The sequence below is a fragment of the Octodon degus genome, unplaced genomic scaffold (assembly GCF_000260255.1).
Source record: "Octodon degus isolate 3935 unplaced genomic scaffold, OctDeg1.0 scaffold00193, whole genome shotgun sequence".
NCBI classification, from domain to species: domain Eukaryota; kingdom Metazoa; phylum Chordata; class Mammalia; order Rodentia; family Octodontidae; genus Octodon; species Octodon degus.
The window spans coordinates 4,027,460-4,041,846 of record NW_004524769.1 but is presented as its reverse complement, the minus strand read 5'-3'; the positions used below and the strand labels follow the sequence as shown (position 1 = coordinate 4,041,846).

The window sequence follows — 14,387 nt, the reverse complement described above, 5'->3', positions numbered from 1 at the left end:
AAAATGTTTTTAAAAGAAATTCTAGTTTTCTGGTCCTTCTTACTTTTTTTGTCACCAGAACACATCCAAAACCTTTGGTGGCACTTAGTATTAGGCAGATTTCCAAAAACTATTGCCTCCTATAAAACCTTCGAAGTCCCCTCCTGATTTTATCCTTGACAGTGAGCGTGTCTTCTATTTGATCCCAAATGCCTGTAACCCAACAGAGACATTGTCCTTGCCTGTAGACAAATTCATCTTCAGAGAAATAGATGATTTAGTTAGAGCACATATCTGTTAAGGGGTCAGCTAACTTTCAAATCCATATCTGATCCTTTCTAAATTTTATTTATTTACTTACTTGGTACAGCCTCGCACTATGCCGCTCTCACTCATAGGGATCCTCTGGTCTCAGCATCCTGGGGCCGGGATTACAGGCATGTGCCACCATGCCTGGTTTCAGTGGCTGGCTTGGCATGGGGCCAGCATGGCATACAGTACCAGAGATTGAACCCAGGTTGTTGCACTTGCCAGGCAGGTGCTTAGACAGCTGAGCTAGCTCCCCAGCCCTCTAATTCTTTTAAAAACATTATTGCAATATGACTGTTTGTCATTAGATTTCTACTCCACAAAATTTTACATGCGCAATAGCATATGGGAACAATGTTGTACAAAATGAATTAGGAACCTACACAACTTGGGTAACTGCAACTGCATGACAGGCCCTGCAACCACAAATATGCGCTTTCCTGACGTACGAGCTCTTACTGTCCTTGGCTTTTTAGCCCCATACCAATGCTCTTCTGTGATTGGCTTATTTCACTTAGCATAATAAACAGTGATACCATGTTTTATGAATGCTGATGTTTGTGAAAAGTTTTGTTTGCAAACAAAAGCACAGAGCAGAATTTTGCTTTCCTCTACAAACTCTGTACTGAGTGGCAAACTGGGTCACAGCAGTCTTCCCCTGAAATGAGGAGTGACTTAAGTGCGTGAACCAAGGTGCAGCTCCACTCTGGGTTCAAGTGAGTTGCTATATCGGGCAAAATGTCTTATTTAAAGCTGAATAAAATTCCATCGTACATGTATATTTTCCTGGTCATTCATCAATCAATAGAAAGTTGAGATGCTTCTGTGTGAGTGATATGTTTAATAATCCTGCACGAACGCGGGACGTGCCTTTCCCTGACAATCACCCTGAGGCCCGCCGCTGGCTCGGCCTGCGTGCTATACTCCTTCCGGTTGTTTGCATGTTTGACTGCTCCAGTGACGGCGCCACGCAGACACTTCCTTCTCTGTGCTCTGCCTCAGAGGAAGTGAATCCAGTCAGCCCCTGTGTGATGTTGTTCCAACTGGCAGTATCTTTTTTTTTTTTTTTTTTTTTTTATTCTAGGGAAGGGTCTACAGGGTGTTCAGGGTCTCACTACTAGATCGGACTCATTGTGATCTGCCTGTTTACAGCCTCCCAAGAGCTGGGATTACAGGCATGTGCCACCAAGCCCAGTCTCAACTGCTGTCTCAGTGAGCCCTGGGGACGGGCCGGCACAGCAGGCCTGGGGATCCAACCCCCTTCCCCTGAGCCTACTTGCAGGTGCTTTAATCTGCTGAGCTGCTTGACTGACCCTGAAAAATTGTTTTTAAAAATGAAATGAACTTTACTCCTCCTTTAACTATGTTACAGATGATGGAGGACTGGATATAAAATCATGCAAAACTTACACTTAGGCTCCTGAAGCACCTCTTGCTAGTTCCATGACTTTGGGCAAGTTTCATAAATGACTGTTGTTTCCCCTTCCTTAATGGAGATGATTTCCTTCGAGGAGGTTAAAGAGTGGGCAACTTTACCATGCAAAATATGTGCTGTTCTGTCATACCCTTGGTGTGGTTTATTCTTACTTTGGCTTGCGGTTATATACATCCTACACTTGGCATGCACATGTCTTCTTTTTTGACTTTGATTGCATATATCTTTTCTCTCTCTCTTTTATTTTTATACAGGATCTGACTATGCAGTTCAGATTCATAGTGGTCCTCCTGTCTCAGCCTCCTAAGTGCTGGGATTACAAATGTGTGCCGCCACGCCCGGTTTCTGGGCAGCAGGGCATGCCCGAGTTTCAGGGGCTGGCATGGCACGCAGTACTGGGGATTGCACTTGGGACCTTGTGCTTGCCAGGAAGGTACTTAGACTCCCAAGCTGTCCCCCCAGCCTTGTACATATTTTCTAATGGCAAATCATGCTGTAAATATTACCAATTAAACTTACATTAACAGTTGCATGTTCTGGCACATTTTCTGAAGCCTTTACATTCCTTTCAACAGTTGCAGCGCAGATTCATTTAAAGAAAACTTACTCAAGAGATACTAAGTAGGCAAGGGCATGCACAGCGCACACAGGCACAGAATATCCTAAAGGAGGTTGCTGTGAGCCCTCAGTCTGTGGGTGGTCCGCTGATTCCCAGCTCGCTACAACCATCTCCCCTGTATGCTGAGCTTTTTACCAGACGGAAAGCTGGCGATTTGGGCAGGGCCGGCTGAAAGGGAAAGCCAACGACCTGCTAACGAGGGCGCTTGCACAGAGAGGGCTGTCTTCAGCTCTCGCGAGAACACAGGCAGGATTCCAATAGGTCGGCCTCGCTGTGACGTCAGCCGAGGAGTAGGCAATTGGAAAGATGTTGCCCTTGAGCTGGGGACCGTGGGGCACTTTTCTTTTCTTTTCTTTTCTTTTTTCTTTTTTTTTTTGCAATGATCCATTCTGGTCCTGTAGAGTTCTTTCCGTACTTTTCATTGGGCCCCACTCACTCTGAAGGGCATGTTCTTTACTGCCAGCAGTAAACATAAAACCTCACTATATTTTGTGCTTATCTTTACTGTTTCTTTGTTCATGACAAAAACAACCTAGCAGCTGACTCTCAGGGAAGACCCCAGCACCCGAAACCCCAGTAATAGCAACAGGCATCAAGCTGAAGAGATAAGCATCATAAAGCACAGTTATTGAGAATGTTTTTAATTAAATAGAAATTATGCCATGCTGTCCTGACAGAGGTTGTCCAGTATTCTGCCCCCACCCCACCTCTCTCCACCTAGTCACTCATTCTCTCTCCATCTGTCTTTGTCTGTGTCTCTTTTTCTCTCTCTCTTTCTCTCACACTCTGTTGTGCCCTCTCTCTCTCTTTCTCTCTCTGTCTTACACACACACATACACACACATACACACACATACACACACACACACACACACACACACACCAACCCCTTTAATTTCCAGTAAATATTTCACACATCACATACTACAACACATGGATGGTGAACTCCAGAAGTCAGAATAGTCAGGTTCTATTCCAGCTCATCTGCTTTTTTCTTTTCTTCTTCTTCTTTTCAACCTTTCATTTATTTATTTGGTACAGGGTCTCACTACACAGCTCAGACTCATAGTGATCCCCCTGTCTCAGCCTCTCCTGTGCTGGGATTACAGGCATGTGCCACCACTCCTGGTTTTGGTGGCTGGCATGGCCCACCCAGGGTTCTGGGGCTGGCATGGTATGTGGGTCCAGGGATTGAATCTGGGTCTTTGCGCTTGCCAGGCAGGAGCTTAGATCACCAAGCCACTCCCCAGCCCCATCTCATCCACTTCTAAGCCTGAGAACTCAGTTAAACCTCTACAGGTATAATGCACAAATTGTACTGAGTGCCATGAGGCCTTGTATAAAAGCGTCTTTGTTTTTAAACATTCCCCAAGTGTCACATAACTGTACGACATGCACCAGTACCCCTTCAGCGTCCTGACAGAGGACCCTATAATCAAAGAAGAGAAACCAACCTTTGTATTGTCACAGTCCACAGAGGGCTCCCTCGTGGGAGCCGCAGTCCCAGTGCTCCCGCCTTGCCTGTTACCTTGCCCAGGGTCTGTGTGCCTGTCCCTCTCCTTTCTCTCTTGCTCTGGAGTCTGCAGCAGGGTTTGCTGGTGAGGCGAGTGACCCTGTCAGCACATGGCTCATGTCTGTTCTCTCCGACTTCTGCAGCCAAGAGATCTGCAACGCCGCAGAAGTCTTCATGTGCCCCCTGTGTGACAAGAACTGCTCACTGCAAAGGCTCAATGACAGTTGCATCTACGCCAAGGTGAGCAAGGCCCTCCGCAGCCTCTGCCCTGGCCTCTCCTCCGTCCAAGAAGCAGGCATAAGAAGTCTGCGGACAAACAGCCTTCACCATCTCAGCAGTTGCAGCACCATTTTTAGTGTCCCCACCACTGGACAAGCCGACAGACCACCGTTATGGTGATGTACTTTTCTCTGAGTATCACTGTCCTCTGTTGTGTTTATAACTGGTGATTGCTGCCATAGACATGAACTCCCACTTGCAATCATATCTAGGCTCTTTGTAGAAGAAGAATTATTTTTGGTGCTGATAATTACATTTGTATCTTCTATGAAGATTCCTGAAGCTAAAATGCTTTTAATTGTACAGCAAAAACAAAAAAAGAATACCAAAAAAGTTTATCAAATTGTGCTTATTAGAATAACCTGGAGGGATTTTTTTTAATTCTTGAAGTCCAGATCACATTCCAGAGCAATTAAATCAGACTCTGTAGGCAAAGAACCTAGATCTGAGCATATGCTCAAATGGTCCTCGGGCTGGGGAGATAGCTCAGTGGCATAAGCACCTGACTGGCAAGCGCAGGGACCTGGGTTTGATACCTGGTACTGCACGACATGATGGCCCCAGAACCCCAGACACACTGTGCTGGCCACCAAGACTGGGCATGGTGGCACACACCTGGAATCCCAGCCCTAGGGAGGCTGACACAGGAGGATCACTATGAGTCTGAGCTGCATAGTGAGACCCTGTACCAATTAATTAGTTTAAAAAATTAAAAAGAACAAAAAATAAAATGTTCCAAGTCATTCCAACTCTATAAATACTGACTTCTATAATTATTATCTTTTATTTATAAAAGTTTTGCATAGTTAATAGCACACATTTGAAATATACAAGTCAATATTCTGTTAAGTGATGTCTGTGCGTCCATCACTAACGTCAGCATAATGAACTTACCTGTCACCTGGCAAGCTTGCAACGATGCCTCCACCTCTCCCTGAGGACTCGGGTGGCTGTCAGCCTTGTGTCCTATGTAAATATATATTTTGTATTTTAGGGAAGTGTCTACAGGGTGTTCGGGGTCTCACTATCAAATAGGACTCGTAGTGATCCACCTATTTACAGCCTTCCGAGAGCTGGGATTACAGGGGTGCACCACCATGCTCAGTCTCAACTGCTGTCTTAGCACACCCTGGGGGCGGGGCAAGCATGGCAGGCCCAGGAATTGAGCAGGCCCCTGCACCTGCTTGCAGGTGCTTTAATCCACTGAGCTATTTGGCTGGCTGGCCAGGTGCTTTAGATGGCCTTCTTCTTGGAGAAGTCCCTAAGAGGAGTCAGAACCACGTGCCGAGGGACAAGAAGGTGGGTGGCGTGTGCATCTGTCTGGTCACAGCCCCACTTATAAATTCACCATGATTCAATCAAAGCAGTTCCACTCCAGTGACCCATTCTAACAACCCCAATGCCCTTGTGGGATTCAGAGTCCACCTTCTCAACCTCAAACTGTAGATGGATTTTTAATCCATTAAGGCCTAAGAGACACTCAAATCACACCCAAAATATGGAAGTCTGTTTTAGAACTGCTATCCAAAACTTCATCACAATATCAGTACCACTGTCATGTCTTCAGCCAACCCATAGAGTAGGGTCCCAGTGTCCATGCAAGTTCCAAGTGCTGTATGGCCAGTGGCTTTAAGTTTTAACTAGAGTGTAGCTAAAGGTATCCTGTCATAGTTTATTAACTTGAACATAACCTGATGTGGGGTAAGGAGGTCTTACTTTTAAAATGTTTGAATTAGACCACAGCAGTGCTGCCTACAACTAACTCTTCCCCCAACAAAATAAAGCTTTCTGTGTGCTCCACTCCACTCATTGGGCACAAAGAGTTTCTGTTAGGCTTGAAGGGATAGGTCCTGTCCCAACTCTGCTCCTTCTCACTGGTTCTATCCTTGGCTATGTGAAGCTTCCTGTCGTCACGAGTGCTGGTCATGGGCCGGATCCTCACTTGTGGCATCTTTGCTGTTCTTCTAGGAGGGTCAACTGAGGCAACACCAATGTCCACCTGATTTGTTTCCCACTCTCGTGGATGGTTGGCCTTTATTTCTTTATGTTCAATCTTTTCAAGTCTCTTGTTTTATGCATTTTGTATATTTTGGCTGTTCTATTAGCAGAATAAAAATGATCCCTTCTTTTTTCCTACCTGATCTAGAAGTACAGGCTTCTACATAATTAATTTAACTAAACTGAGCACCAATCAGTACCCACTGCACTCCTTCACTCTATGACGAATACTGAATAAAGCCAGCTTCTGTATTTCTCTTGAGCAAATAGCATGGAAAACTATAATTTTTAATAGTGCTCAGTTTTGAATTATTTTCTCTTTTATGTATTTAGTACAGGATCTACAGTATCTTGAGGGTCTCACTACACAGATCGGACTCATAGTGATCCTCCCGTTTTCAGCCTCCCAAGTGCTGGATTACAGCCGTGCACCACCACGCCCAGTCTCAGTTGCCATCTCGGTGTGTCCCGGGGGCAGGGCAGGCACGGCACACCAGCGATCAAACCCTGATCACTGAGCCTGCCTAAGCAGGCACTTTAGTCTTCTGAGCTATCTGGTCAGCCCCAGGTTTGAATTCTCTGAGAATTTCCACAAAGAGCACGAGGACTTAGGAGCAAGGATATCTAAATGGTGGCACCACTACCTCATCACAGTTCTCTGTGTCATTTTGAGCTAGGTCTTGCTATACAGTTCAGGCTGACCTTGTACTAGGGACAATGGGCCAGCCTCATCTTCCTGAGGCTAGGATCAAAGCTGTGTGTTACTACTCCCAGTTCTCATCACTTTCTGCCAAAGCCTAGGAGTTATAATTACCAAACAGAAAAGCACATGTTCTTTCCTAGCCAATGTATTTCCATACCTGACAGCCTTAGTCAAACCTGACAGTCCAGATACTTTTTGCTTTTTGCTTCTCTTCTATGAATCTAACACAAGATAGTATCATGATTTAAAAGCAAGAGCAGCACGGCAGCAAATAACCACTAGGAAGAGAGTATGCAATGTGTTAATTATTGAAACTGTTTAACCAATTTGATTTGAAACTGTCTCATTGCTATTTGTTTCTCAATAAAATTTTGGAGAAAAAAATAAAATAAAAAAGGAAAACACAAAAAAAATTTAAAAAATAAAAGCAAGAGCAGCCACATGTGCAGAGTGATGGTGTGAGAAATCCTTCCCATGAAAGGCTAAGTCTGTGCAGTAAGTCAGCACCCTTTCATATGCAGAAGACAGCATGTATGAGGACAGGCAGAACTCAGAAAGAATTCACTTAAAAAGACTCTTACAGAGAAAGTGAAGAGTGAGCTTGAGAGGAAAGTCTCTACTTATGCAACAATAGAACATATAAAATCCACCTGGATGAAATATTTAATATGTCTTATATTTGTTTCTCTGGATAAGACATGATGTATGTGCAGGTTTTGTACTTTCTGGTTTTTAAAAACCAGAATTACTCTTACTTTACTGGGTGAAAATAAATATTTTCTTGTAAGATATTATGATACCTCAGTTACTAGATGAGAGGATTCAAAAATAAGAACAGATTTTGCTAATGGAACAAGATGATGGATATACATTCACTGCCACATGATTGCCTGGTCACATGATTGCCTGGTCACATGATCTAGTAGCTGTCACTGCAGCTCTTCACAAAATCCATCACCACTGTGACACCAGGAAATCAAATCTAACATAACTTATTTAAAAGTACACTCAGACTCATCTGCTTACAACTGAAGGGTACATTTGCATGGGCAAAGAGTCGATCCCATCATATGATAGAAATCATATTTAATTATATTATCATCTCCCTTCATGACTTTTTAATTCTAGAAAGCATCAGAATTAGAAAGTTTTGTAATTTAATGATGCTTACAAACTTATTTAAATATGTAGACACTGAAAATCAATTTCTCTGATGCTAGATTTTTCTATGAAGTGAAATAATTTTCCACAAGTTACTAAATCCTGAAAAAAAAATACATGTAATTCCAAAAATGACTCACCCCTTAACACTGACCTCATTCATAATATTTATTATTTGTGATTTATAAATTTCTGCTTGTTTCCCATTTATTCATTCTCTAGCATGAGACTAAGACTGTACACTGATGTTTCGGCTAGAGCAGAAATAAGAGGGAAAGATATTTCTTCTTCAAGAAACTTAACCAAAGAGTCTGGGAATAGTCTGTGTACATCAGAGTCACATGCAACATTCATGAAAAGCAGACTCTTGGGCCCAACATGCTCAAATTCAGAGTTCATCAAGGAGGAGACCTGCCAACCCCCATGCCACCAAGCTCCTTGGGGATTCTGACTCCAAGGAGCACAGGTCTGAGAGAGTTGACCGGGAGAACAAGGCATGGTACCACATTGGCTGTCACTTCTGTCCAGATGCAGTGAATAGATAGTTGTGCAAGGTCACAGGTATCTAGAAATTAAGGATAGAGAAAGAATTTATAGATAGAGAGCAGATGGGTGAAAAGGAGAAAGACAGACAGACTGAGAGAGAGATGGAGACACAGAGAGGCAGAGTGAGAGAGAAACAGAGACAAAGAGCGATAGCAAGAGAGATGAAGACAGGGGGTGGGAGGAAAGAGACAGAAACAGAGAGACAGAGGGACAGAGAGACACAGAAAGAGAGAGAAAGAGAGAGAGATAGAGAGATACAGAGACAGAGATATTCTGGACCAGTAGGACTAAATCTGTCCATGATACTCTTGCTCTTCCTAGTAGAACGAGGCCTTCGTCACGTGGAAGCAGAAGTTTCCATAGCCTTATGTTACCGTGAACCCAGCCAAGCAGGTCTAGAGGGAGATCCAGCACCTACGGCAGGGCAGGAGAGGCACAGACTTCACACTTCTGTCCACAGGAGGATTGCTGTCCTTACCCAGGGGCCACCATGCTGGGTGCAGCCTCACTCCACACCGCAGGACAACTCAGTGTCCAAAGGCGGGGGTTGGTGCTGTGCTTGGGCTGAGTTTGCTTCCACCTTGATAAATTTCCCTATTCACAACGACAGTGTTAAAGAAAACGCTTACTCACAGGTCCCTCTAACCACAATAGCTAGCTATTTTCCTTGTAGAATAATTCATCAAAAATGTGTGCTTTCAAATCGTGCTAACTTCTTCTTGCTTTGAGAACAGTCTGGCATGATACTTGGGGAATATTTTTTAATGTTCTAACAAGTGTTCCACAACATAGCAAGTATTCTTTTGCTGCAAGACAGCAGGATAATTCTCACTTATTCTCCACCCCTCAGCTACCCAGAAAATGCCCCAGCATCTGCTCTCCCCATTTCTATTTATCCTGTCTTTCTTATGTCTTTCTTATGTCACCACCTTAACCGAAGCCCTGTGCAACTCACGCTGTCATAATCTCTTTCTGCAGGTTTCTAATTGGCCCTCTTGTACCTGCCACCGGTCTTTACTCTCATAACATACAGCATCCATGCCTGACAGATTAGCTTATCCACCGCACACTGTTAGTCACCTCCTTGGGGCAAATTCTGAAGCCTCCCTGGGCCTCCCTTCTGGCTTTATCTCCATTATAAGAAGATCACATGCATCCCTGCTGTATCACGTGGACATGTTATTAGAAGTGTAAGGAACTGAACATTGCAAGGATTTGAAAATAAACCTTGTCAGGAAAAACAATGAAAAAGTTTTTAAAGGAAAATACTGCATAAAATATATCAAAGGGCAGCCTTTTTTGTTTAGCAGTTTTCCACAGTCAAGGCTATTTCCGAAGCAGGGGAGCACCATTATGCCCGGTGACCTTTAAGCCCACATATGTAAAGTCCTTGTTCCGACACCCTCCAGGCAGCCCCATAGGAGGTCTGCTTCTAAGAGAAGCAGACAGCTGTTCAGCTGCTCCAAAGCCGCAGATACCCCTGCAGGACGCCCCTGGAAACAGAGCCTAGACGCCCTGCTGGGTGTAATTTTATGAACACGGCAGGAGCATTTCTTTGTGGTTCTTTTCTCTCCTGTACATAATGTATGGTAATGATTGTTCTGAAAATCAATGCTTATAACATTTTTAGGAGCCGTAAGCCTTAAGAGTCAGAATATTAGAGACACTTGGCATATTTTATACCTGCTCACAAACCTTTAAAAGAATCCTATCTTTCTTTTGCTGATATTTTTATCAGTGCCACATTGTGGAAAAATATAACCTACATTTACTTGTGTAGCCCATTGTTTCGCAGCATGTCCCAGAGGCTGACAATGAGAATACACATAATATTGTTTCCGTGCCTCCTTTGAATGCACCTCCCACCTCAGACTGTGCACAGCAGACTCCACTGCAGTTTCCTTTATAATAATGTTTTGAAATGCAAAATTAGCCTCACCCACCTTTGACAATGCCACCCTATTTCTCTACCTAGTTGTCCCGCTATCGCTGCAGTCTAATTTTCCATACTTCCCTTTTCCTATTGTCACCTGGGCTCTAACATGGAAATTTTCAGAAATAAACAATTCCTAGGTTTTCAATTTTATGCCATTTTGGATAATATGTTGAAGCCTCATGCAACAGCACTCTGTCCAGGCGGGGTTGTGAATCGTTCTTTGGCCCGTGTATCCATACGTTATATGCTACCTACCCCTTAATCACTTGGTAGCCATCTCAGTTATCAGTTTTGTAGCTCTATTACTGTCCTTGTATTCAAGCAAGTGGAGCCTCCAGGCTGACTGTGGGCCAACCCTACTCACAAGGCCACGCATGTCCTTCGCTTTTTTGGATCAGTACACACAGTGTCATTGCACCTTATCACAGGGAGATCAAGTGTAACACAATAAGATGCACTGAAAGAGAACCCAATTGTACATCACTTGTGTTACACTGCAGTGTTTTAATTTCCCTATTTTATTATTAAACTTGCTGTCAATCTCCTGCTGCGTCTATCTTACACATTCAGCTTTATCGCAGATATTATGCAAAGGATAAAACAGTGTATACAGGCTGTGTTCTCTGCAGTTTCCAGCATCCACTGTGGTCTCAGACTGTGTCTTTCAGGATCAAGAAGACCTCTATAGATTCCACACTGTTCATGTGCATGCTAGACATTTGTGTTCTTGGCTGCATTAATTTGATCTCTCTCACTAATTTATAAGTATGGTGACAGAATTCTGCAAATGAAAGCAAATGGAGGCTATTCCAATTTTATTAAGCTTGAACTTTATTAAAATTAAACAATATTTGAAACTCTGAAAAATGTATCACTACATTGTTCTTTATCCAACTTTGGAAAATACTTGATTTAAAAAATGTTGACAGTATCATGTATGTCCAGTGATTGATGAAACTTCCAAAATCAAGCTAAGAAGAGATTCATTACGTTTTACAAGCCACTGCTGGGTGCACGGCACATGCTGAGAGACATAAGACAAGGCGCAGAGCCTTCCCATTGGGACTACTAGCTTGTGGGTTGGTTCTGCAATTTACAAATTCCCCGTTCATGGATGTTTCGTTGAAAGCACATGCAGTTAGGCAAGCTTTACTTGAAAAGTCAAATTTGTGCATCTCACATGGTAGTTTGCCTTACTGTGGTCCACACATATTTCCTCACAGTGCTAGAAACGCTGCCAAGCAAAAGTGAAGGTGGGAGAAAAGGAGAATCAGGGAAGAGAACTGAAGTGAAAGTTCTTTCATCCTTTCTACCCAGGAGAAAAATCACAGAAAGTACCTGCAGGATCCCATGAGCCATAAAATATTGCGATTTCATTCTGAAAAAGTGATAGTACCTGAATTGAAATGGCAATCACTGGATTATTGTAAGCAGTAGCATGATTAATTTGTTTGTTGTTTTCCATTAAGGTGACGTACTTGTTTGACAATGGAGGGACAGTCTTCTTTGCTATCTTTATGGCGATATGGGGTAAGTGCACCCTTTCCTTACACTCCAGCTCTCAACCTCTAGGGCTATTGCTGTTACTTCATGCTCACACACACTCACACACGCACATGCCCACACACATGCACATACACGTTCATTATCCAGCAACTCAATAATAATGGATTTTATCTCCTATTGTTTTTGCTTGTAAAAGCTGGTACTTGCATTGTTTGCCTCTGCATACATTCGATACTACTTTTGTAATTACATCTTTGCCTAACCTTTTGACTACTGCAGCCTAGATCTCCCTGCACTAGGAATTGCTTTGTTTTTCTTGATGCCAAAATCAGGTGACAAACTGGAACATAGTCAAATCTACATTAAGTTCTTTGCATCATTACTTATGAAAATAATGATCAAAACTTTTTCTTTGGGACCAGGGAGATGGCTCAGTAGGATAAGCGCTTCCCTGACAAGTGCAAGGGCCTGAATTCAATCCCCAGTTCCACCAAAAAAAAAAAAAACCTCAAAAAACACTTTTTTTGTTTAGTATTTCTACTCATCTATTTCCTTATACTTCATATATAGAGAGATGAAGGATTTAGTCCATATGTGATTGAACAAAAATGTGTAATATATAAAAATTCTATTATAAACAACCTACAACTGTACAAGGTATACTCTGAGTATATTCTTTGGCTGATTTTCACCATGATTCTCACTGACTTTTAAGACATTCAAATAATTGAAATCTAAATGTATTTAGACTAGTTGGTGCCCTCCCAACTTGGAAGACTTCTGAGGACGAGTTGCTTTTCTGGCTAGGGTAAAGTTCTCTGGCAGGCGCCTATCGAATGTCATTGTCAGAGTGAGAGCCCCACGGGCTGGCCATCTGTGTACTGAGGGCGGAGAAATAAAATGTGACAGAATACACGTTTCTCGTGTGTGCTGCCCAGGTTCCCAGGAACAGAATCTGGGGCTATATCTTCTTTCTAGCTTTCAATTAAAAAATTTTGAAGATCACTTTAATTGCCCTGATATTCCTAATCTTAATTTATGGCCCTAAATGTGTAAGTGGGACAAGGATGAGTCTAATGCATTGTTTTTTGTTCAAAAGAGGTGAAAGTGACTGTAGTGGTACATGCCTGAAATGCCAGCACTCCGGAGGCTTGGGCAGGAGGATTCCAGCTCGCTCTGGGCTGTGCAAGCAAGTTCAAGGCCTGTTTGTACTACATAGTGAGACCCTATTTAATAAAGAAAGAAAAGAAACAGGTGAAAATACAGTTTAGGTTCTGTATTTTTGTCGAAAGATTTTTTAATTAACTAATTAATTAGGTACAGAATCTTGCTCTGCAGCTTGAACTCATAATGATCCTCCAATTTCAGGCTTCCCAGGACTGGGATTACAAGTGTGTTTACATCACATCTGGTTTCGGTGGCCGGCACAATGCGCCTGGGGTTCTGGGGCAGGAACAGCATGTCGTACCTGGGATGGAACCTGGGTCCTCATGCTTGCCAGGCAGGCACTTAGACAGCCAAGCTATCTCCCCAGCCCTGTTGAAAGATTTTTATTATTAAATTATCAAGCACTGCTATCATGCTGATATCTTTTATCTGATTCTGCAAACATTTCCTTCTAAGAGAAAAAAGCAGATCAAAGTGCAAATCACATCTCTGAAATAGGAGCTTCAGCCCAGCTGAATGGTGCAAGTGGGGACACTTTTGAAAGGACCTGGCCTCTCTGTGTTTCTGCTACTCGTGTCAGGTTCTCAGGGTTCTGTTTGCACAATCCCTGTGCCAGCGACCTTGCACAAACCCTCGGGTACTGGCAGCACGCTGAGTGGCCAGGGCACAGGGACACTGGCTGTCGGAGGCCTCTGTTGTGTAGGGTCACACCGCGGTACGAAGGGGAGGAATGGCGTCCATTGGAATGCTGTCCTGCGCATTGGCTCGTCCTTCCAGCTCCGAAGAGTGACTCACAGATGGGTTGTAGTAGCTAGGACTCCCAAAGCCCATGTCGTACGGCTCTGGTGTGTTGTCTAATCGCAGAACTAAAGAGTAACATAAAATAAATGAAATCGCTTTATAGTGACAGTCCTTAAAATGCACGCTCAGTGGTCTGATTATCTTCCCAGATTACAGAATCGTTTGAGATGTCCATAGGTAAAACCTTTCCGTGAGGTTTTCAGGTTTGACTTTTGAAATGTTGAAGAAGTAGATGGTTTCTAGCTAAGTTTATTTCTATGACTCAGGGACAGTTTTGCTTCCTAATTTTCACTGCTGGTAGAAGCAAAATGAAGAAACAAGGGAAAAGATCACAAAAATTTACCAAGACTTTGTATAAAAGTTTACAACATATGTCTCCTTGACTTTCTAATCTTGTGGTTTCCAGAAACTTCTTAAAATATTCTAAATTTGCTA

General features: G+C 43.1%; 2 protein-coding genes across 2 annotated transcripts in view; one reads left to right on the top strand and one right to left on the bottom strand.

The window, feature by feature from the left end:
- The window catches only part of Ano3 (anoctamin 3), a 405,337-nt gene that overhangs the window by 324,713 nt on the left and 66,237 nt on the right, over positions 1-14,387 (top strand). Inside the window, exons 14-15 of the mRNA XM_012517561.2 lie at positions 3,999-4,095; positions 11,948-12,008. Of these exons, the coding sequence (XP_012373015.2) occupies positions 3,999-4,095; positions 11,948-12,008 (158 nt within the window). The remainder of the gene's footprint in view (positions 1-3,998; positions 4,096-11,947; positions 12,009-14,387) is intronic.
- The window catches only part of Muc15 (mucin 15, cell surface associated), a 10,962-nt gene continuing 10,070 nt past the window's right edge, over positions 13,496-14,387 (bottom strand). Inside the window, exon 4 of the mRNA XM_004644120.3 lies at positions 13,496-14,017. Coding sequence (XP_004644177.1) covers positions 13,857-14,017 — 161 coding nt within the window. The 3' untranslated portion in view covers positions 13,496-13,856. The remainder of the gene's footprint in view (positions 14,018-14,387) is intronic.